This window comes from Acomys minous (assembly GCF_964271855.1).
Source record: "Acomys minous genome assembly, chromosome: 1".
Lineage (NCBI taxonomy): Eukaryota > Metazoa > Chordata > Mammalia > Rodentia > Muridae > Acomys > Acomys minous.
In genome coordinates this window covers 81,738,055-81,763,347 of record NC_140483.1, presented here as the reverse complement: position 1 = coordinate 81,763,347, position 25,293 = coordinate 81,738,055, and the positions used below count along the sequence as shown (strand labels likewise).

At 37.2% G+C, this 25,293-nt stretch overlaps 1 protein-coding gene across 7 annotated transcripts in view; it reads right to left on the bottom strand.

Annotated features, from left to right (window-relative positions):
• Nucleotides 1-495: 495 nt before the first annotated feature.
• RELCH (RAB11 binding and LisH domain, coiled-coil and HEAT repeat containing) overlaps nt 496-25,293 on the bottom strand; it is an 83,349-nt gene continuing 58,551 nt past the window's right edge. For 3 of the 7 annotated variants that reach the window (XM_084786939.1, XM_084786943.1, XM_084786944.1), the window contains 10 exons: nt 24,684-24,763; nt 21,568-21,674; nt 19,964-20,063; nt 14,620-14,702; nt 13,779-13,842; nt 12,052-12,190; nt 9,625-9,741; nt 5,505-5,593; nt 4,908-4,978; nt 496-2,507 (listed from right to left, as the gene is read on the bottom strand). In XM_084786939.1, the coding sequence (XP_084643065.1) occupies nt 2,387-2,507; nt 4,908-4,978; nt 5,505-5,593; nt 9,625-9,741; nt 12,052-12,190; nt 13,779-13,842; nt 14,620-14,702; nt 19,964-20,063; nt 21,568-21,674; nt 24,684-24,763 (971 nt within the window). In that variant the 3' untranslated portion in view covers nt 496-2,386. Of the gene's footprint in view, nt 2,508-4,907; nt 4,979-5,504; nt 5,594-9,624; nt 9,742-12,051; nt 12,191-13,778; nt 13,843-14,043; nt 14,127-14,619; nt 14,703-19,963; nt 20,064-21,567; nt 21,675-24,683; nt 24,764-25,293 lie in introns of those variants that run through there. The other 4 variants (XM_084786940.1, XM_084786941.1, XM_084786942.1 and 1 more) reach the window with 4 other exon arrangements.

Genomic DNA, 25,293 nt, shown 5'->3' with positions numbered 1-25,293 from the left:
TGGACCTGATGGGTTTATTAAAACAAAGCTGTAACAAATAAACCGGAAAAAAAAAAAACAAACCCAAACCAAACCCAAACACTACCACCACCAACCAACCAACCAATGAAACAAAAAACTCCCACAAAGTTGGGAGGATAGAAAAGGGGGGATGGATCTAGGAGGACTTTGGGGGTACATATGATCAAAACAGTTGACATGAAATTTTCAAAAAAACTAATAACATATTAAAGGAAATTACTTCCTTACCCCAAATATTATAATTAACACTGCATTTGCATTATACTAGGCACTGTGAGCAATCTAAGAATGACTTAAAGACTATAGAAGGATAACATTAGGCTGGACACACGATGCCACATAGGTATTCTGCAGATTTTTGTCATCTGTTCTGATTCTTGGGATTCTAAAACAACAGTGTATTTTTTATGAATAAATGATTTATTTTTGTATGAACACAGTGTTTCAAAAATGAAAACAAAATACACAATGAAAACAAGTATGCAAAACATTTTATTTATAACAGATCAACATTTTGACACGAAAGGTAGCCACTTTCAATTTCTCAGGAATGCCTAAAATCCACCAGTTCAGAAAGACCACTCAGTAATTTCATTAAAGGTAAAAGAAGTAAACGGCTTTGCCTAACACACTTTGACCGTGGAAAAGCTAGCTTTCCCAGGAAGTGCATGAAATACAAGTGTATTAAAGCCAGTTTATACAACAAATGAGAATCATCTATACGGATCAACTGTGTAAGGCCTCACACTAACCCCTTAACCCAGTCACCTCTTTGCTATAGGCAGCTCTCTTCCCACCTCTCTGTGTGTGTCACAGTGTGGACACTGTCCAATTCCAATGGGCATGCCTATCAACATAAGACTATATAAAGCACACCAATGGGTACAGCCACTGAGTTTAAGGGACCATGTAGTGACTACCGGAGTAACAACTTAACCAACATCACTTTCAGTTTAGAAGGGAAAAAGGAACCCCCAGTGTCCTAAACTTTTTAGCACTTCTCAGACAGGATAAAAAGGTAAACTGAGACAGTTTACTGTCTCTGTCATTTTTTCATTTTGGAAGCTGCTAACCTGCACTATGGGTTCACTCAGGTATTTAAGTTTTATGCCTTCTTAAGTCTCTGATGGGTTTGAAGACCAGATTGTTTATTCTTTCAATTAAGCTTAGTGGGTTTGAGGTTAAGATGTGTTTAGATCAAGATAGATGTTTTAGGTTAATGGAGATGCAATATGATAGATATTAATCTCCATTCAGAAATTTAGACCCAACAGGATAGGAAAGATGTTTACTTCAAGTTTGCCAAATACAAATAGCCAAATCACCATGAATGTAACATTTATATAATTCCTGATTGTCTCATGGTTCTTCCCACTGTATGTAGTTCATTTTACTTATGTGTAATAATATAAATGTATGTTAAAAAAGAAACATTAAAGAAAAGGTAAATGGCAAAATTCAAATAATCAGAAAACATCCCAAAATGTGTTACAGGAAGTAGGTGTTAAATTTCAGACTAAAATTATATTTTCTTGTATATTTCAACTTGGGGACAAATTATTAGCTCTTTTTAGTATATTTATTTTGGGGCATTTAAATCCAACACGTATCTTGTGAAATTCATGCTGGCTACTCTGCCATTCTTCAGTGCTGACTTTCCTCAGGAAGTTTGGGAGGCTAAACATCCTGTAAAGGGTTTTCAAGGGAAATGTGAAATGCTGTAAGTCTCATCATTATCTACTTACTGTAGGATCTGCCATTCACACTCACCACAGCAGCCTTAGATACTGTGTAAAAGGAATGCATGTAATTCCTACAGAACACACAAACTCAAGTCCAAAAGGCACAGAGTAATGCTGGTGGCTCTTTCTAGTCAGTTAAGAAATAATAAAAAGTCTGCATTATTCTTTCATAATTTAAATACTTAAGTAATCTCCACTTTTATTATTTTATAACAATGACTTTAAATTTACATTATTTTAAGTACCATTATAATAGCTTAGAGTATAATACAGATATTTGTGAATATCCCATCCAAAAATAAAAATTAAAAAACAAAACAAAAAAAACCCTCTTCACTATACATATTTATAATATATATATATATAAAAGTTATTCTCAAAACAAAGAACATAGAATAGGGACTTGGTACAGACCATTAAATCAAGTTTCTATCACCACAGTTATAAATCCCAAACCAACAGATACACAGCAATAATTGAAAGCAGTGCAAATATCTTTGGAGGTTAGGGTAAAATTATAACACAAGAACATAAACTCAGGAAATAAAAAGGTAAGCACTTCAAGTACAAGGAGCCAGTCTGTTTGAGGTCCATCTTAGTGTTCACCAGAGCTTCCTTCTGCTCTACTTCTTTCTCTGAAACACATTGGCCAGCATGGCACCTGATGTCGTCAGCTGGCCCATTTTGTTCAAAAACTTGGTCTTTGTGTCTTCGCTCACTAAACTTGCAGCAATTGACATTGAGCTATAAAGAAAATTTAGAAATGAATGTGAAGCAACTAAAAATTTAGGACACAGCATGTATGGATAGCAGAGACCTTGTGGCTCTCTCCTTCCACTGCGTGGAAGGTGGTATCAGGCATGGTGGTAGGTGCCTTCACCTCCCGAGCCACCCTGGAGGCTCTCTAGGTTTTCATCTGTTACTGAGATACCATTATACCCCACGAAGGAAAGGAAGATTAGTGATGAGAATTTTTACGTATTATGTTAGGTTTGATATTTTACATGGAAAGCAGAAGCAACAGCAGTTATGAGCACACATGGACCAGGACAGAATCTAGGCTCTGCTTCCTTTCCAGCTGTGAGGCCTTGAGGAAGTTGTTTATACAACGGGGCCATGCCTCAGAGGGCTACTGGGATTACACAAGTGCAAACTGCTTACTATAGTGGGAGGCGCATAAGAACACGCTACAAATGTCAGTACTGTAATGGTTATTCTTTTGTCTTCCTGTTTTCTTCCTTAGGAGCTGTCCATCTTTATTTTATTTAATTTTTTAGACAGATCTCTCACTGGCCTGGGCCTTACTACTTTGGTGAGGCTGGCTGGACACAAAGCCTAAGAACTTGAATTATAAGAATGTACTACCCTGGCCTAAAAAACAAAACAAGAAAAAAACAAAACCCCTCAAATCTACAACCCCAGAGTTCTGAGGATTGAACTTAGGCCACTCTCATGCTGGCACCGCAGGCACTTAGTGACTGAGCTATTCTCCTGCCCTTGTGTGGTTCTTCTTTTAACTCTATCATTCATTCAATTCCTACAAGTCTGGAACATAGATACTACTTATTTCCCAAATGAGTAAATTAAATCACAGTGAAATCTGCACCAAGATAACAACCCTATTCATTTTTTTTTGTGTGTGTGTGTGTTCTGAGTAACTAGCTACATTCATTATAATAAAAAGATTTCAAATTAATTTCTTCTTTTTCTCTTTTTCAGCAGCCTAGTGTGCAGGGAGCTACCACAATCTGAATGACTGCTGAAGATTGCTTATTTATCACACTGCTTAACAGGAAGAGAACCCTGATCAGGCACATTTTTTAGTGCCCCAGCAAATGTCCTGCAGTAGACAGGAAGCCCAGCTTACTGTTTTGTGGTTTTGATCAAGATGCTTTAGATCTTACTTTAGATTCAGTTTCCTTGTCTACAGAATACAGCTTGCACTTTCTGCTGTAAAGCGTCCTGAGGATTAAATAAGGAACTGGGTGTGAACAAATCACGGGCAGTGTGTGGCAAGCTGCAAGTGCTCACCTTGCATAATTTTAGAATTAAATTGTGTTTTAAATGAACATGGTGGTGTCCATGCAATCCCAGCACCCAGGAGGCAGAGCCATGGATAAGGTTGGTGTGTGTGGGGAACCTCTCTTTCTAGAAAGTTAAGAAAACTTTCTAGTACCTTACAGAGGGAAGAATCTTCTGTGTACTGGCTTCAGGGAGGAGCATAAAGTGAGTGTGTGTGTGTGTGTGTATCTATTTGTATGTGCAAGCACTCAAGACTGATTGGATGAAACTTTTCTGGTAGACAGCCTCAAAGGAAATGTGTTTGAAATTTATTTATGATTAGTTGTTGAAGACCTTAAGTCTTCATTGAAAACAATAGTATATGTAACCCATATGTAAATTATCCCCAATTTGAATGTTCAGTATTACTCTTAGACATCTGCATTCACATTCTAACTCGAATCCAAAATTCACTGAATCTTTGAATTCTATTTGGCTTAGCTATAACACCTCCACAGTTGAAACTCATGTCACAAATTTATAGGTACTATTTATTTGACTGATAAGCTTAATTCAGTGGCACAATTCCAGAAATGTCTGTGGAAGCCTTGAAACAAAAAGATTCCTAGACAGGCTGGGGACTGGAGAGATGACTCAGAAACAGAGACACCTCCGGCCTCACAAGTCAAGTTCAGTCCTCAGGACACACATGGTAGAAAGAGAGTACTGACTCCTGCAAGCCGTCCTCGGATCCTCACGTGTGAGACACACACACACACACACACACACACACACACACACACACACACACACACACACACCTGCATCAGAATATTGAGAGGAAAGTACAATCTTAAAAGTCACCATTTCTCATTTTTGGTTCTCATGATTTGGCTCAAAAGTTGAAAAAGAGCTGACTTTGTTTGTGTTTTTTGAGACAGGGTCTTACTATGTAGCTCAGGCTGGCCTTGAACTCACAGAGATCTGTCTCCTTTGCCTCCAGAGTACTAGGATTAAAGGTGTGTGCCAACAAATGAGTGATTACAAAATAACACAAATGAAAACATTATAGCCATGGATAGCAACTTTTAAGACAGAGAAAATGAGGTTAGTCAGAAGCCTTAAAAAGAATATGCATCTTACCCTTGAGGCTCTTGGACAGTCTTGTTTTCTACTTTTTGTTCACATTCTTTTATCATGGAACTTAGAATAACCTGATTAGAAAAGCCATGTTAGTGAAACATAACAAACATTATCAAATACTATAAACGACAGTCTAAACCAGTCCGAAAACATGAAGATGATGAAGTGTTAGGGACCCTGTAAAGAGGCTGGGCCAAGGCTCTGACATGCAAGTAGGCCTATGTGCCAACAGTCTGAAAGTCACGAGTAGGCACAGAATGCTGGGGAGAATTAGAACTGGATGACAGAGTTAGAAACAAGTGATAGGCAGGAAAAGGGGTGAACAGACGTGAAGAAATATTCCAGACATTTCTATTCAACTCTCTTGTATCAAGTGAGAGTGTGTTATCTCTACTTTAGAGAGCTAGAGAGGCTCAAAGATGCTGAAGAACCGGATGAAGTATTACAACTAGGAAATGCAGTCACAAAATAATGCTGTGCAGACTTAAAGAGTGTTAAGTATGGCTGTCATAATCTAGCCTCCCTCAGGGAGAAGAGAGTGTGTAGAGAGAGATGTTAAATCCCATGACCCTGGCGCTGCCAGTCACGGGCACTTACCTCATGCTCTGGAGATAGATGTTCCATGTCAGTCCGTAAACATCTAAGGCCAGGTAAAAAGTGATTTACCATTAAATCCTCTGAAATGACTATGGGAAGGTAGTTAAGGAAAAGGAAAAAACCGAACTAAGTCAACAGAGGACATCACATAGAAAGAGGACTTTTAGATAGTGTCTAGGTACAGCGAATGTGCAGGAGTCAGTCTTCCTTCACACAAATATTTATGTTGGTGTTACTTGTTACTCGAACATTCCACAACTTAATTAAATGATATATAAATAAGATAATTACTATGAACATTCAATTATGTAATCTACTGTTAAATTAAGTAAATTCTAAATATGAAAGGTAAGAAAACATTTCCAGTGTGGTAGAGAAAAGGTTCAAGTGCCTCTGTGTAAGTATAGGGACCTGAGCTTGAACCTCAAATTGTGGTGCAATGGTGTGCCTGCAATCCTATCACCGCGGAGGTAAAGAGGGAGGAAACCTGTGAGAAGCACTGTCTTCAAAAATAAGGTGGGCAGTTCCTGAGGAACAATACCTGAGCTGACCTCTGTCCTTCACATGAGCACATGTACTTGCACACTTGAAAATATTGTCATGATGGCTAAGCTGAAAGCTATGTAAAAAACTGACAGAGGCAAGTTGCTCATAACACTACTTTTTAAGTGTTATGTGTAAGACAATTGCAAAAGATTAGGAGTATATAAAAATTTAGAAAAAAGCTCTTTATTCATTATCAGAAATGGTTCTGGATCCTCTTTAAAGACCCACTATGCACTATGGATGTGGTTTATCTGAGGGTGATGCTACCCAGTAGACCATCATGTAAGCGACAGGCCAATGACATTTGTATATTTTAGGTTAAAATAACTTGTCTATGATGTACATATTTTTTTCTTGGTTTCTTTTTTCTTTTTTTTTAAGTTAAATATTATTTGATGTATGGGGTTTTTTTTTGTTTTTTTGTTTTTTTGTTTTTTTTGGCCTGGATGTATCTGTGTATCACTTGTGTGTCTGCAGAAGCCAGAAAGGGATATCAGATCCCATGGAACTTGAGTCACAAATGGCTGGTACTTGAATACAGATCGTCTGTAAGAGTAGCCAGTGGTCTAAACCAAGTCATCTTTCCAGTCACATAGGTATTTGTTTTGTTTTGACACCTGATAAGATGACTTTTTGTTGGTCCAGAATGAATCAGACAACAGAGCCTTTGCTGTGCATTCAGAGTACTTTAGGCCCTGGGCATCTTTGAGTTTTAGTTGATTATCTTCACATTCAAAAAAATTGGAAAACAGGTACATTTCTCAAGAAAATAATTCATCTTATTAATTCACATCAATTTAGGCATATTCTTATTCTAGCTCATGTGTAATATATCATCATTTGGGTGAAAAAAGAAGACAATGAGTTCTTTTCTGAAACTGGCCTAATTAAAAAAACATTATAGTGAACTTCATTAAGGAAAAAAGGAATGAAATATGTTATACTTCCTTGAAAATAGTTACAATGCTCATAAACAAAGCTCCTATAATGAATGCGTAACTTATTAAATAGGTATTAAAAATATACATGGGGCCTGTGAGATGGCTCAGTGAGCGGAAGCACTTGTTACACAGCCTGAGGTGACCTGATGTCTATCCCTGACAGGGCATGAAGGTGGGAGAGAACCAACTCTGCAAAGTTGATCTCTGACCTCCACATGTGTGTGTGCAGTGTCACATATATCCCTGTATCTGTGCGCTCTCTCTCTCCTCTCTCTCTCTCTCTCTCTCTCTCTCTCTCTCTCTCTCTCTCTCTCTCACACACACACACACACACACACACTTACACTTTAATTATATACAAGATACAGAGGGCTGCAGCCTAATTATTATACAGACTTGTTTTCTAGATACTGGGAAAGTACCTCAAGATGTAACTGTGGGTGACCTTTGGATTAGTAGAAGGTGATATAATAAAACATGGGCACAGAGGCTCATGATGGCCATACTTACAGAAAACAGTGAAGTTATTCTTTTAATTCACCATTGGGCCTATTTTTTCTTCATAAAATCAACACTCTTTCAATGACTGGAAATATGCATGCCACTCAGTCTTGTCTGATATTAAAGTTGACTCTACCTTAGTGGTAAGCGGTCAAATACCTCTGACCAAGAACTTTATAAGACACACTCTCACATTTTAGATAGCTCAATAATAAAGTTTCCTTATAAACAAAACCCGTCTCTGTCCCTTATATACACAGTCTGTGACCTTCCTTCTACATAACTTCCTTTAAAATACTTATCATCCAGCATTAACTTCTGCCCTCCATGTGCACCACCATGCGTTCACTCATCTCTCCTCCGCACACACACCTTCTCACATTTTCTCATCTCCCCAAGCCATCTACTCTCTGAACATTTCAAGAATGTCACAGCATGCATTAGTAGGCCTCATGTAACAGGTAAGTTTCCCATGTTGGTCTGAAAGGAAGCCATGTCTTAAGGAACAGACCCGGGCAATGAGACTCAGTTAAAAGCTGCACTCTTGACTCAAGTACAGTTGGGCTACTCTAAAAGGCTCTTCTCCTTCCTGTCCTGGCAAGGGACTTTTTTATCCGATTCCAGCAGTAGTTTGTACACAGTTAAATACTTGATACTTTCTCTGTATACAATTCTATGTTCATTGCTTATTTAGAAATTCTGTTCTACAGAGTTAAACTTGTCCTTAGACTTTTCCTTGAGGCGCCCACCACACATGAGTTTTTGCTTAACTTCTAACAAAAACCTTCATAGTTGAGCTACTAATTCTCTCGCCATTATAGCTCCCCTGCCAGGGTCCTGTCACTTCTCCATATGAAGATTCTTCCTTGCTAACTCAGAACAGTAGTTCCTCATCTGCTTCCTCTATGTTCTCTTAAGTTGAAAATCCAGCAAGATGAATCAGGAGTGACAGCAACTTCTGCTTTTAGTGGAATAACACTTATAAAGGATATGAACACTTAAGTTATCAAGCTAAAATATTAGATTCCCGCTTATTGTATAATCTTTATTATACAAAGCATGGCTAATGTCAACCATATAAATCAATCATTTGTGACCAATCCTCAAAATAAATGACCTTAGCAGTGCACTCTACTTTCTAAGTTTTAATACATCCACAGGGACACACAGTTCCCCAACACAGTTTTTCTAACTTAAATTATTCTGAACAAAAGCAACCTTCCATGGTTATATTCTAGTTAAAAAAAAAAAATCCAACACTAATGAATGTCTGTGGCACTCTAGAACACATTTATCTTATTTGAAATGACCTGTCCCCTCTGCTGAGGACTGTGACCTCGCATATAACACAGTATTCTCAAACTCTTCCTGGCATCTGCTTTTCTCTACAAATCACTAGGAAGCTTAATTACTTTCTTTCTTCCTTCTTTCCTTCTTTGCCATAATGAAAATTCTCTATTTGTCTAGCATGTGCTTTCATGGTTCTACTGAGAACTCCGCCTTCCATCCTTCCCAAGCTCTTAGTTCCTTTTCTTGAACTCTCCTGTCTTTTATTGTGAGCCAGAGGCTAGAGTTCACTTGGCCTGTCTTCATTTCCTTCCTACTTTTATTTTAGTAAACACAGTATAGAGAATGTTCAATAGTTCTTTGTTCCAGTTCAGCTTTGCTTTGAGCTATGGAAAGGAGAAGTTGTCTTGGTTTAATCATTTATAATCTAGTGGTTGATATGGGTTTTGAAGATCTCTGTTTTACTCCCAGTTCTGTTACTAGAGACCACTACTATGCGGGCACTACACTTCTCTAGAGAATGTACAGTAATCTCATAGTATTCTAAGTTATCATAAGTTAAACATTCACTACAAAATCAAATACTAGAACATGAAAGCTTAAATCCATTCTGCCCCGCATTTCTAGTTGTACAGAAAAGCTCAGGGTAGGAAACTCATCAAAGCTTTAAAATTATAAAATTAAACAGAGGATTAAGATTTACCTTTAAAAGTTATGATATAGGCAGAGTAAAATAGATGCGGCAAGCTGAATCAAAACTTCCAAAAAGTCTACTTATTTTTTACAGCTGAGTTTACTGAATGGTGGGTTATATCAGCAAATATAGCTTAACACAGCAAGGATACAACAACAGGACAGTGCACTGTAGGCCTCAAAAAGATGGGTTGCAATGTCCAGTCTTTTTGAATCCACAATTTGTAAGTTGTTCACCAAGGCTAATTTATGTAAATGTGGTATAACAACTGAAAGAGGGAAAAAAAAAGAAATTGTTACATTTTATCCCAATCACATTATACATAACCCTCATATATTACAACATATAATTATGCTCTTTCTTATAAGGCAAGAATGTATGGTTTTCCAAATAAGTGATTTATGATTTGAGAGACTGTAACACTACAGCTACTATCCAGTTCTGAGAATTGTTTATGGGTGATCTCACCACACTTCCCAATCTCCCATTTAGAAAACAATAAACAAATGAACCAAGACACATGGCTTATATGTACTATGCTATGTTCCTACACTTAAGTTTCCTTATGAAAATATTACCATTGCTACTAAATAAAAGCAATGGCTTAGGAAACAGTAAGCAAGTGAGCAGCAGCAACTATACCAGATGTACCAGATTACTTAAAAATTGAGCATAGGCTCCCAGGAAAAACCAGCTTTTTGCAGACATGGCTTCAGAATCAGAGACCATTCATCTGATCCTTTTCTATTCTTGCTTGGTCAGATAAATCAACCCTCTGGCAACTATAGTGACCTCTTTCCTATTTACACTGAGACTGTGATATAAATGCATGTCTTCTGGAAGAACTGTTTGCTAAGTACTCAAAGGCTGTAAGAGCAATTTTCATGCTAATCACTTAGTGATGACAAAATCCCCAGCAAAACAACTAACAAAGCTCATTTTGAGGGAACCTTGTCAAAGTGGGCAACGTGGGCATGTGGGCTCACACATATAATCCCAGCACCACAGAGGCAGAAGCATCTAGGCCTACCTAGGCTATGGGAACCCTCTTACAAGGGTGCTGGGAGAGGAAGCAGGAAGGAACAAAATCAACAAACAACAAAACAAAAAACCCTAAACCAGACTTAAAACTATACATATATCTGTATCTATATCTATTGGTTTTTTGAGCTGGAGTTTCTTTGTATAACAGAGCCCTGGCTGCCCTGGCCTCACTCTGTAGATCAGGCTGTCCTTGAACTCACAGAGACGCCTCTGCCCCTGCCTCTGGTAGGATTAAAAGCATGACCCACCAAAGCCCAGCTAACAACAATATTCTTAAGAAGGGGACTAAGGGTTAGCGAGAGTTAAGAGCACTAGATCCATTCAACTCAGGTTTTCCTTGAGTTTATCTTTGTTCTTTTTAACTACTGGGAGAAGAAAAAAAATTCCTTTCTTTTCTATAATACAATTATTACATATTTAATAGGTAGGCATCGATTGAATGAATAAAACTATCACATCTTAAGTCTACTTTTAGAAGGTCTTAAAAGTCTAAAAAGAGACATTGAAGTGCAGATAGTGTTTGCTCTGAGAAGTAACCTAGCATTCTTAAGGACAAAGCCTCTACGGATCCCTGAAAATAACCTGCTCCACTCCATGCTCATGACAGTCCAGATGCTTTCTTCTTCCAAATCTCCTTATTAGTATATGTAAACAGGTTACATGGTGCTCTACAGGGGACGAAACGGTGTGACATAAGCCAAAGACCCATTACTAGTTAGCATATTCCTTTACTGGGAGCCAGGAGTTATTTTCTCTCCCTCAAAGAAACTACTGTGTCAATTATGGCAACCCACCTTCAGAGCTCTGACTAGGATCATACGCAAGAGAGAGATCTTTTTCTCTTGGTTGGCTACTTATGACTACACTCACCCAATGAACAGAGATTCTGATGATTGTATTGGTAAGTGCCCATGCTGTCAACAAACCTTTTGGACATGGTAGTTCAAATAACCTAATATTTTTTTGTTAACCATTCTGATGTTAAAACTGGTAAGAAAAATATAATATTAATCTGGCTAGAGAATGTAATTTTACGGTAGAAACCAAATTGACTTAAGTGTCCAACCTTATGACCAAATTGCTAAAACTAATAGGACTATAAAGTATCACAGTGATAACAAATATACTTTTGGAGTAATGATCTGATGCCACCCAAGAAACTACTATAAAGGCCTCGGGCCACAGTAAAGGGAGGATGTAGAAACTAGAGAAAGTGAGTCAGCAGATCATTGTTTAGATCAAAACACTGAAGAGTAAAGCAAAGCAGTGTACTAGCACGATGACATGCCAGTGAGATAACTCAGAATGTGGCCAGGAGCACAAACACACTTAAAATTTTTGATTAAGAAAGTCTACAAAGTCTCTTAAGGTGGAGAGCTACCCTTAGTGCTTTATAGCTGCTGTTTGGAACACAACAGCAATCAGTTCCAGAGAAGAATTTACAACACAAGAAACAGAGCAGCAAGGCTTTGACACCCAGGCAAGCTCCTGTCTGTGATGGAACAATGTAGGGACAGGTAGGAAGGGGACTTACATTCATCTCGGAACCGGGGTTCTGCATTAGGCCCGACTCTGCCAAATGTTTTGATGACCTCTGTATGCAAAGAATGCTGATCTTGGTACTGAGGGTCTTCTAGGAAAGACGCCAACTGCATCTTCACTCTTTCCAGCAACTTGAAATCAGACACAGAATATTAAAATGAAGGAGTGCTGTTCGGGTGAACAGTAAACAGATTAAAAATGGCCTTTGGTAGTGGATTCATGCTGCAAAGCCATGATAGTGAAATTTTCTTACTCAGAAAAGCTCTCACTTTCTGTTTGCGCAGTAATTCTTAATTTAGGTTAACAATACAAACACACCTGACAAAAATTTAAAAACAAATGAAAAAAACTATGCAAGGAAAAGTTGATAAGTTTCTGACTTTTGTATCTCAGTTATAATTCTCAAATCACAGTGTAAGTACCTCTTGAAAGCAGTGAGTCATGGATGACTTACATTTTACTCACATTTCCCTAAAAGACAATTTATTTTAGGATTTAAGACCATGTTGAAATTCTGCCAAGACTGCAAACATTGCAGAAAGATACGTCCTTTTTTTTTCCTTTGTCAGTGAAATATGTAGAGAGCAAAAAAGGGAGAAAATATTCTTTCTATTCTTAAAATTTTAATTTTAATAATCTTTCTGACAATGAAATTCCATTGACTCTTTTATTTTTTGGTAAGTAATGTCCACAAAGCATTTATTTTTTATTCCACTAGGTATTTTTCATTTGTATTAAATATATGTTCAATATGACAAAAAGAAAAAAAAGCTGATACTTATCTTGACAAGTGTTTAGGGATATTTGTTTTATGTGTATGAGTATTTTGCATGTACACATTATGTATATGCACCATGTGTGCACCTGGTGCCCGGAGAAGCCAGAAGAGGGCACCTTATTCCTTGAAACTGGAGTTATGGATGGTTATGAGCCTCCATGTGGGTGCTGGGACCCAAACCCAGATTCTTTGCTAGAGCAGCAAGTGCTCTTAACCACTGAGCCACCTCTCTAGTACCTTGAGAAGTGTGTTATAGTTATTGTTGCAGTAATGCATAGACTATAAAAGCCTTGAAATCAAACCACAGGTTCAGAATCAAGATAACCTTTGTGGAGTAAAAACTTGCTAAATAACTGAAGTAGGTAAGTCAGGATTTACAGTGGTCGAAGCCACAAGATCTACAAACCCATGATGGGTTTTTACAACATACTGTCCATGATAGCTATCAGGATACAGATCAGATATCCTTTCTACTTCATTGGAAAAGCAAGATAGCTTTGTTTTCCTAATGCTTTATGACAAAATAGCCTCCAAACTAGCAATCAAAAATGTATGCTGGGCATGGTGGTGCACATCTTTAATCCCAGCACTAGGGAGGCAGAAACAGGCAGATCTCTGTGAATTCAAGGTCAGTTTGGTCTACATACGGGGGTATTAGATCAGCCAAGGCTATTCAGTGAGTTTGGGTCTAAAAAAAGATTAAAAAAAAAGATTGCATGATTTACTTAAATTTTTAAATAAGAAGACTAATACATGAATGGAACACTTTCTTAGAATAAACAATTAGTTTAGGCTTTGGTGCTTTAAATATCACCTGGTCAGTAATTAACTAAGAAAAGCCACAGAAGTCATCATGCTCCCTGACCCCACCTTCAGGTACATCATCAGAAATCTGCCATCACTACTGGCACAGAGGTAATATACGAACATCTATTTCCTACCTCTCTCTGAATAACTGTTTCCATAATAGTGCCAAATGCTGGTATTGTAGCAATCCTGACAGAGCTGTTAGAAATCAAAAGGGAAAGAGACTGAGACTTGTCTGAGAGACAATATGATTATCATTAATATATGTATCAAAATAAGCACAAGGTAGAAATTCCACATTAGTCTCTAGCAGTGACAGTTAAACTTTTAAAGAGCAGACTAAGAAGAATGCTCAATAAGACAGGCAGGACAACTCAGGGTCGCAGTCTGTGAACTCACAATTCAGGATCACTGGACAAGGTAACAAGGGCCGGAGCAACCAGCTTGTCAACTAATGCTTCACTCATGCCTCGAAGAGTCAGCTGTAAACCAGTCAACATGCAATAAAAAATGGTTTGGTAAACTGGAATGAGAACTGGGTTAGCTGTGACTGAGGATGGGCAGGCAGACTCACTGGCCTTTCTTGTTTTAGTCATCCATGTGAGACATTAAAATGTTAAGTTCTTGGTGCATGCTACTACACTCACTGGTAACAACCTGTTAGTGAGATTAGCAGAGCATCCTTTCTTGGCTTGGAAGAAATAGTCCATCAGCATGTTTTCGTTTTGAAAGTGCTTATTGAGTACCAATGCTAAAACTTTTTTCTTCTACTATATGGCCTCCAAAGTAGGCTTGTTGTGAGGTTGACGTAAAACACTAATAGCAGCGTGATAGGGTTTAAAGTCAAATAAGCTTCTAGCCCAATGTTACTATTTTCAGATGATTCTTCAGTGATTGTTAACAGCATGATGGTTATTTCTCAACAGGCACATTTGGAAAGGAATGCTGGACATGGAAGGCAGGGACAACACTTACATTTCAGGGTCACTGGAGAGAGTAATGAGAGCAGGAACAACCCTCTGAGCTACCAGAGTCTCATTCACTCCCTTCACCAACAGCTGAGTGGTCAGCACAGGGGGTATTCACAGGTGGTGCATGGAAAGCAAACAGTGTGCCACGGGAGGAAGAAAGGAACAACCAAGAGAAAGAGAGAAAACAAAAAAGCAAAACCAAAATTAGAAGCTAAGCAAATACTGCTACTAGAGTGCTTACCAAAGCAGAGAAGGCTTAGGAGAAAGATAGCTTAAATGCCTAGCAGTCCACAGAAAGAAGCTTGTCACTAACTGGACGCAGGCAGTTTATTCTTTAGGTCAAAGACAACATTCAATTTCCATCTTCAATTAAAATGCAATATAAGGAGAAATTTATTTTCTGTTTTCTTTTTTTTTTTTTTTTTTTTGAGACAAGGTCTCACTATGTAGCTCTGGCTGTCCTGGAACTCAGTGTAGACCAGACTGGCCTTGAACTTCCCTTTGCTTTTGTTTCCCTCTCGCTGGGATTAAAGGCATGTAAATGTATACTGTATTAATAATATAATTAGTTAAATTATTATTTTTTATTTTAATTAATTAATTATTTATTTTGGTTTTTTTTTAGACAGTACCCTGGCTGTCCTGGACTCACTTTGTAGACCAGACTGGCCTTGACTTCACAGAAATCCACCTGCTTCTGCCTCTGAGAGTGCTGGGATTACAGGCATGAGCCACTGTGCCCAGCTTAGTTAAAATGCTTAAAAGTCAATTGGGTAAGATTTTATTATGCTGAACAAAGCACAAATATACTTTTTCAAAAACAAACTTTAATGGTTCATAGCCATCACTAAACTGCTTCTGATTGTTCCAACATGCGGCTGTTAAAGTCCACATAGTAAAATGCCCATCCTGTCCTCACACAGTCTCATCATCTGAGTTACAGACATATAACGCAGCAGAATATTCTGTAGTGTCAGACCTGCACATCAGCTCTAGGTTCAAATTCCAGCTCTCCTCTACTATTAGCCATGGAGCCTTAGATAAACTGTAAAATCTCTTGAAACTAGTTTCCTCATCTGAAAATGCTGAGTTTCTCACGTAACGCAAAGGACCAGTGTACACTAATTTTCAATCAAGAAATACTGCACAAAGGGTATGCATATAAGAGATGAGTTGTTATAATGACTACTCAATAATACATGATTTGGAATTTTTTACATAATTTTTTTTTCTTTTTTTGTTTTTTTGCAACAGGTTCTCTCTGTGTAGCCTTGGCTGTCCTGGACTCGCTCTGTAAACCAGACTGGCCTCGAATTCACAATGATCCGCCTGCCTCCGCCTCCTGAGTGCTAGGATTAAAGACGTGCGCAACCACGCCTGGCTCAAGTTTACATAATTTTTAAAGTAAATATGATGAACAGAGTCAATTTGTCTCTCAGTCATTAAAATACTTTGGTTAGTAACCAAATGCTTATTGTGTAAAAAAAAAAAAAAGAGTGTAGTATACATTTTGTTTTTATAAAGATTACTGAAGACAACCCCCCTATTCAGAATGTAAGCACACATTAGTACTAAATCCCAATCCATCTGTTCATTAGTAGTAGATCTCACAGAGGATCAGAGCTCCCATGGACTTTATTTCAAAAATCACCACTGTGCATATGCTGGCGCTCCTCTTATAAAATATGAGAAGCTTAGTTGATACTATGTGAAGATATTTAATTCTGCAATAATCTGTTACCATTATCAACCCACTCATTCCAGAATCGATTTCAGCATCTGAAACAATATATTAAATGTCTTCATAATTAGGTAGGAGCAAAATGACAAAAGATGTTTTGTTATTATATTAGTGTTACTGAATTCAGGTAGGAAGAAATAGGATAAGGAGTTCCAATTTTTTGTATCCTAAGTTTGATCAGCAAGGCCTATCTTGATGCCTGCTATCTTGAGTCTATCCCTTCAAAGGATACTTAAGGTGCTTTTAAAAAACCTAGAAAATTAGTAAATAAATTTAAGAGTTATCAACTGCTAGCCATTTTATATACTGTACCCTTTGATCTTTATGTCTGGTGAGGCCAATACAAATATTATTTAAAGTTTCAGCATATGAAACTGAGACTTGTAGAAATGAAGTGCATTTGTTTACGGTTTTAGAGACAAACATAGAACAGACAATGAACTGACTCATTCTTATCTGTCTTAACTGATGCCAGTCCCTTCTTTGAACTAAAATCTAATAGTATAGTTCATTTACCTCACGATTAAAAGTGATGTTCTTTTTACTAATTTGACACTAACACTAAACTCACTGAGTTGTCCCTAGAAAAGAATCACATCCATCTTCTACTTCAAAAGGTAAAATGTGGTCTCTTGTTTAACATGGAGACCAATAGAATCCCATTGGGTTTCTCCGTGTTCTGCTATCTAAGAATGAAGCTAGGTTTGTGTTAAATTTCAGGAAGTATTTCAAACTAAGTTCCTGGTATATTCATTTCTAACTTCTATTATTTTATCCTGTTACTTCACTTTAGAGATAGGCTCTCAGGCAGCCCTGGATGGCTGCCCCAGTCCTCGGAGGATGACCATAAACTTTGGATCCAGTTGCATGAGTTCTGTGCCAGCACACCTAATCTTGTGTGTTTCTGGGAAAGAACACAGAACCCTGCGCACGCAAAGCAAGCTCTCTACTAACTGAACCACATCTCACCACAGCCCTTAACATCACTTTTATAAAAGAAAAGTTTTTTTTAAAGATTTATTTATTTATTACATATAGTTTTCTGTCTACATGTGTGTGTACATGACAGAAGAGGGTATCAGATCTCATTATAGATGGTTGTGAGCCACCACGTGATTGCTGGGAATTGAACTTAGGATCTTTGGAAAAGCAGGCAGTGCTCTTAACCTCTGAGTCATCTCTCCAGTCTGAAAAAAGTTATCTTAAATGCCCATTATATTTTATGTTTTTATTTCTAACTTGCTCATTTTGAGAGAAGCAGGCATGATTCTAAAATATATAAAAGAAATCTCATGAATCAAATATGATTTTTGGTAGATTATTTTTCCCAAATAAAAATCACTGTCAAAAAAAGAACATCAATTTCTACTACTGATAACTCAGTTTAATTGAATAGGGTATAATATTACTCAGCCTGTATCAATAAAAATATACCTCAATAACAGTAAACTACAGCCCAGTTGCTAATCTGTCCACCTAGTACTCTTTAAATTAATAATTAATTTGAAAAAAAAAACACTCTAAATTCCTGTCAAACTAGGCTCAGAAGTTCATAATCAAACAAAAGGACATGGATATAGGTACAGTGTTTAGACAAGGACCAATAGCAAGCAAAGAAACCAAAAGTCTGTTAACAACAACACCACAAAAACTAGGCAGGCACACAAAACCAAACATGAAAAGGGGCAGGCTATGTTTATTTGTTTAAAGTATTTCCATCCACATGAGATACATTCATTTTTAGAAACTAGTGGTTAGAAGAAAGAAGTATGCTTTTAGGTCTTAGAGTAAAATTGCATGAGGAATGTATTAATGAAGGTTTTTTGAAAGGACACATTTTTCTTTTAAGAGAGGAATGAAGAAAGCATCTTTCATGGTAATGCCCTATTTTCAGCACAGCAAGTAATCAAAGTTATTTATACCAAGAAAGAATTTGTACAGATTTTAAAAAAAAATTACACTGGCAGTGATTATATGAATAACTTTTTGTTTTGTTTTGTTTTTTGAAGACAGGGTTTCTCTGTACAACCTTGGCTACCCTGGACTCACTTTGTAGACCATGTTGGCCTTGAACTAAAAGTTCCTCCTGCTTCTGCCGCCCAAGTGCTGGGATTAAAGTGGTGCACCACCACATCTAGCTGACAAATAACTCTTGGTTATAGATCTTCTTAAAAATAAAATAGGACAAAACTTTCAACTTCCTGGTCAAGAGAATTTTATTCAGGTTTGATCTATCTAATTTAGATAATTATTGAAAACTAAATAAAGCAAATATTTTAGGGTTATCAAGTATTCTATCTTTCTAATCACAATATATATTAAATTTAGAGAAATTCTTAAATTTTAGGAAGATTTGAATTAATTTATCTTAAAAACATTTTAAGTTCTACCCCCTAACCAAGAAGCTACCTGCAGTTGCTACTGCTGGGAGAGGGGACAACCCGTTTCCTCGACCCTGCCCGGGAGGAGCTGGTCAACACAAAAGAGACTGTTCTTTTCGGAACTCTTTCTGTTTTGTTCTATTTTGTTTTGGTATTTTTCTTGTCTTATTGACCTTTTTTTCTTCTGCATTTCCTTTCTTGTATGTTTTGGTTTTCAGTTTTTATTGGCTTTTTAAAATTGTTTTTGAGGGAGACAGAAAGAACATGAAACTGGACATGTGAGAGGTGAGGAAGGTCTAGAAGGAGCTGGGGAAGAGGAAGAATAGTCTGTGAAAAAAGGTTTTTAAAAATAAAAATTAAAAAATAGAAAGATAGGCATAAAGGGACAATTTTAGCTTAGATAAGTATATATTTCTTATATAGTTTTATTGTTTTGTGAAGTTAATAGCACAAATTAGAAAAAAGTGACATGACAATTAACAATTTTTATAGCTCATATGTTTGACACCACTTGAAAAGCTTTACAGTACTAAATCCTGAGAATTAACAAAAACCATTTGAATAGAATACTTTTAAAAAAAATCATTATCTTCATTTTTAGATGAGGAAACTAATATGCAGACAAGCTCAACTCTGTCCAGGTTGTTAGCAAAGTTGACAGAAGAGCTGGAAACTGAACCCAGGCCGCCTGGCTATATTCTAACAGTAAACCAATGGAGGACTCCAAGTTCTCAAAGTAAGAACTTATGTCTATGGCAGAATGTGCTAGGTACATTATACAACACTTTCCATATTGTAAACAATATGGGCAGTCAATGACTGCTCCAGATACAGTATGTGAAGGAATACTATAGTTGCAAGTAATTGTAACTTAATACTACCACAGAGTACTACAACTTGAGCAATACATTATATTGTTTTAGCTTGAGAAATTTTTTACTTCAGTAAGTAGGAAAGGATAATCACAAAGATTTAATAGGATGGAATTCAAATAAGGTTTAAAAGAGAAATGAAACTAAGAACAACATTTAAAGAACCAGTAAGGCTAGAAAACATTCTTCAACTTGCCAAAGCTAAAGTTCTGCGCCATCACACAGTGCACAACTAGATAGCATTCAATGTCATAAATAAATAAGTATATATGCACACACATATACATGATACTTAAAACTTAAATCTTTTTCTTTTCCAAAATGGATCACAAATGGAAACAAGAGGTACCATACCTCAAACATCCTAGCAGCAGTACACCTGACTAGTGCAGAAGTATGAACAACACCATACCACAAAACAGTCAGCAACAGCTCATGATAGGCTGGGTTGGCACTGCAGGAAAAATGACAACAGTAAGACCTAAGCCACATGCCTAACTTCTGCATTGAAAAATCACTATGTGTATATACATTTATCACATGTATGTGTATTAATGATAAAACACTGGCAGAACACAAATGAAATGCAATTTATTACATCATAGCTAAGATCCCACAAGTTGCTTTATATAACTGTAAATCATATTCAGAAGTATACTTTTCTAAGCATCTGTAATTGTGACAGAAATTCTGAACTATTTAATAGCATAAAAACTAAAATTACAAATATAAACAGGAATGGTGGCACATCCCTATATATAGAACTTAGGAAGTGATAGTCAAAAGGATTGTAAACTGCAGGCCAGTCTGCACAATGTAGCCAAGGCTTATTAGAAACTGGGTGAGCAATAAAACTGAACCGTCATGTGGCTGGAGTGTGAAGGTGGTGTCACTAGTAAGTGACCCTCCATGTGGCCCTGGCCTGTATCTAGCTGAGGAGGAGGGTAGGCAGGAGGATAAACAGTTTAAGTGCAGCCTGAGCTATACAACAAACTCAAGGCTGGACAACCAAGTGAGACTGTGTCGCTACAAACTGGGGGTGGGGGTGGGGGGTGGAAAGAGAGGCTCAGCAGGAGAACATTTGTCTGGCATGTATAGGGATCCAGATTTACTTTCTAGAACCACAAAGAAAGAGTGGCTGAGATATAAATACTTCAGTAACTATAACTTGTGATTAGAGAGGCTCAAAACACCACAGGGAGCTGAGTAAGGAATCCATGATACCGGCGAAATTGAGGATCCTTCACTTTTGGGAAACCATTTTTAAAAATCTGCACTTGAAGGTAGGCAGTGGTGGTGCATATTTTTAATCTCAGCACTCTGCAGGCAGAGGCAAGCAGAGCTCTGTGAGTTTGAGCCCAGCCTGGTCTACAAAATGAGTCCAGCACAGCTAGAGCTACACAGAGAAACCCTGCCTTGAAAAACAAAACCAAATGAAGCAAACAATCCCCGCCGGCCTCAAAAACCTGCACTTGATCAAAGTTTTCTACCAGCTTCAAAAGAAAATTTTAGTCTGTACCATTTTCTAATTTAAAAAATCACAACACATTGACTACAAAATATCTAAGAACACTCTAAGAAGCAAAACACAGACCAACTCAAAATGTAAAACCTTAACTCTTAAAGACAACTGTGCGATTAGGCTTATAACAACATTCATTTCATAAATCCATTTTGAAAAATTATATTCCTTAAGAAATTTTTCCTGCACCTTAGACTATTTTCTCCCCTAGCAGCTGAGGCATGTGCTAGGCTAGCCCTCCCCCTCTGGAAAGCACGCCTTGCTTCAATCTGCATGGGTGCTCCTTTCATCTCCTTTACACTTAGAGTGGGACGACTTCCTACTGCTGGCACTCAGGAGAGTCCCTTCCTTGATGGAGTCTCAGTTTCCTGAGTCTTATGTCTTTTTCTTTGATATGTCTTTAAAGAAAAACCTACTAGCTATTTTTTTTTTTTACCCAAGTTCCACAAAAGAAGCCTTCAGGCTGTCAAGAGGAGCATGAGACAGTGAAAGCAGCGTCATCACGTCTTCCAAGAAGCCAACTAGCAACTTTCGGTCCTCTTCCTACAGAGAAAAAACATGGATAATGAATTCCCAAACAACTAAGTAGAACTAAATGCCTTAATTCTTTAATTAGAAATGATTACCACACGAGGGCAATAGATTCTACTTATAAAACTATATTAGTTGAAGTTATCATTTATTAAACACATCCATGATTATGATCTTAAATGATATGAGGCCAAAGACTATTATCATTATTTAACTTTGATAGTGCTGTCCAATATGGTACCCAGTAGCCACATCATTATTTACATTTAAATAAAAATTTAAGTAGCATAGAAAATTCACTTCTTCAATCATACTGGCTATAAATTAAGTTTAACAGCCTCAAGTACCGAGGATAGTTAGTATCCTTAGTACTCTGATCTATAAATTATTTTTACTACCATAAAAAATTTCATTATTTGGTCCTGATTTATATTTTATTAAAATTTACATTACCAATTTTAGTTTCTATGAATGGTGGCTATACACAGTTAAATACAGACCACCAAAACAGTTACCTTTCTGATGGAAAAAAAATGTTTTCCAAGAATTATGTTCGCAATAGCCAGTGGTGAAAACTCCAGCTACTGAAATAGATCAGTGTACTGGAAACAGCTCTAGTTTGTGATTAAAACTAAATTATTAACATTTCAAGCCTTACTTACTTACTTTAATAATTTTTATAAAGAAACAAACAAACTTGCTAGAGTTAAAAATTTTGCATGTTTAACTAATTGGAATATGAATAGTCCCCAGCAAATAAACATAGAAGTTAAGGTCAAACTGTCAAAAAGGATGTTAAGTCAAAGACAAATAGGTTCTGGACATATCCAAAGGCCCAGAAGGAAGCCTGGACTACATCAAATCAAGTTAGAATAGAATTTCATGCCCCGCCCCCTCTTTGTTTAGTTTTTGGTTAACTCGACACAAGCTAGAGTCATCTAGGAAAAAGGAAACTCAATTAATAAAACTATCTCATCAGACTGCCTACAGGCAAGTCTGTGGGGCATTTCTTGACTAATTCCATGAGAAGGGTCCAGCCCAGAGTGTGGAGTGCCAACCATCAAAAGGTGATCCTGGATTGCATAAAGCTGAACAGGCCATGGAGAGCAAGCCTGTAAGCAGGATTCCTCCATGGTCTCTGCTTCAGTTCCTGCCTTGGTTTCCCTCAAAGATGGACTATGACTGGGGCATGTGAGTCAAATAAACTCTTCCCTCCCCAGCTGCATTTGGCTATACCCTTTATCACAACAAAAGTACCAGTAACTAACAGACATGAACTAGGATACCCACTAAAGTCAAACAGAGTAAGTATAACTTTGGGAAACAAACTGCAAATCTAAAAGAATACAGTGAAAAAAGGGCTAAAAATTGACTTCCAAATGAGGAAGGATTCTTTTAAGTTTAAAAATTAACTAATTATTTCTCATTTTTAAAATAGCAAATGTAGGCCAGAAATTGTGTGTGTGTTTTGTGTGTGTTATGTAGGGGATCACCTGAGGGTTTAGGACATAGTGGGCAAGTGCTCTAGCACTGAGGTACATCCCTAGTACTCAAGACAGTCTTTGTTTCCTAATGTAACTAACCACAGGCTGTGGTTTATCTTAACACAAATAGTACTTAGCAAGAACCACTAACTGTTAGCATGTGCTTGCTGAAATGAAAAACCTAGGCAATCTCTGATTACTACCTCAATTTTATATCCTACTATGTACCTACCATACCTTGTATCTGGTAACCTATCATGTTTTAAAATAATATGGTTAAAATCAAACCTCTGTCAAAACTGTGAAGTTAAAAAGAGAGAAAACAGTGAAAGCAGATTTGGTACCATGCTGATGCAACTTCCAAATAGAATGAAGAACAGTATCCCACTATTGTTTACAGTGATGTCTGGACTTAATATAATTCATCTCTAACTTTAGGAACACTAGAGATTATCAAAGTATCCTACATTGAAGTTTATTGAATAATTTTATTATACCATCATAGACATTCATTTAAAAAAACCTTTAAGGAATACTGTGCTAATTTAGACAGAACTGGAACTTAGATGGATGGTATTTATGATACAGCAGTCAAGTGATGCTGTTAGAATTCAAGGGTCAAACAAGCTCGGTAAGTATTCGTGGGTGAAAACTCAGGAAATCATTAGAAGAAACATGCTTCTTCTTTTGTATGTTCGATTTGCTAATGTGCTTTGACATAAATCATGGACCATGATATTTACCTAAAGCAACAGAGAGTAGAGTGTGGCAGTCTGTTGCCCCAGTAGTAAGCAATGGCCCACACCTCTTGACATCAATCCTAGTTCAGTTTCCTTTTCCTGAATATGTGCTGGGCTTGTGACTATTTATACTACCATAGAAGTAATGTTGTGCTGTGTCTGATACTAACTATTAGTCTAGGACATTCTGCTTTCATATTCGTGGATGTTTTGAATCATCAGGTCAGGTATAGGAGATGGACAGAGGTCCTGTCACATGAGTGGTGGAGCTCAGTCACCCTTGCCAAAGCTCCACCCACAGAGCAGCTTATGCAGCATGAATGACCACAGCAAGACCAGCAGAAGCCAGATGAGCCATGTGCTGATTATAGAATTATAAACACATAAAATGGTTTAGAGCTGCTATAGGGTACTATGCCTTGGGGTAGTTTAATATATAGCAGCAATAAGGAAAAATAAAAATTTTTAATATTTAATATCTAAAGGGTGCCTTGGTAAAAACAATATAGTTTTTACTGCATTTTCTAATTTGGATTATCTACTACATGTACTATTATTTATTAACTTATTCATTTATGGAAAACATTATGAAACACAAAGAAATTCTGCTAAGTAAATGTAATCTAACATTAAATCAAATTTATGTGTTAAATTGATACTTTACTTGGAGACTTTTCTTGTTTTCTTTTGGGTAACATTTCCACTTCAGCTGGTGGATTTGGGTCGACCCAGCAAGCAAGCATCAGGTATTGTCTAAGGAGACTCCCCTTCATGGTAGACGAAGAATTTTCTCTTACCTGAATGTAACACGTGAGGACTCCTGTTGCATATATGGGGACTGTAGCTTTAGTGAGGACCCCATTTCCTGCTGAGGAATCTAAAATTATTAAAATATTTTTAAAAGTTCTAGTATACTTTAAGTGTAAAGACAAAATTGAACAACACAATTGCATTTAAAGGTGCAATTAGTTATAAGATTCTTCTGGGAAACATTTTGGTGAAGACACACTCTGCTGTTAACCACAACTTAAGACTTCTGAAGTGGCATTAGTACACACACTTCTGGTAGACGAGAAAGGAATTTAATAACCAAACTGGGATCTTAGACTGCCTTTCTAGAAGAAAAGACAAAAGCTTTCTTTAAGAGCAAGTACTCACATAGCTAGGTCTTGGTAAATCTGCATGCTTTCAGGTTGTTACGTTTTGTAAAATGTAAAGGCACTCAATTCAAAGTAGCACCCAGATATACATTAGATAACCTGCTTTAGCTCGGGGATGCTAGTTTCCAGAGGCCCCTACAGCATCTGATATAAGTTGTCAGCCAGATAGTGCCCTTATATGCAGGAAGAGGTACTTAGGCTACATAAATGGGAAGAAAGGCAAGAAAATCCAACCATGACTGTGTGA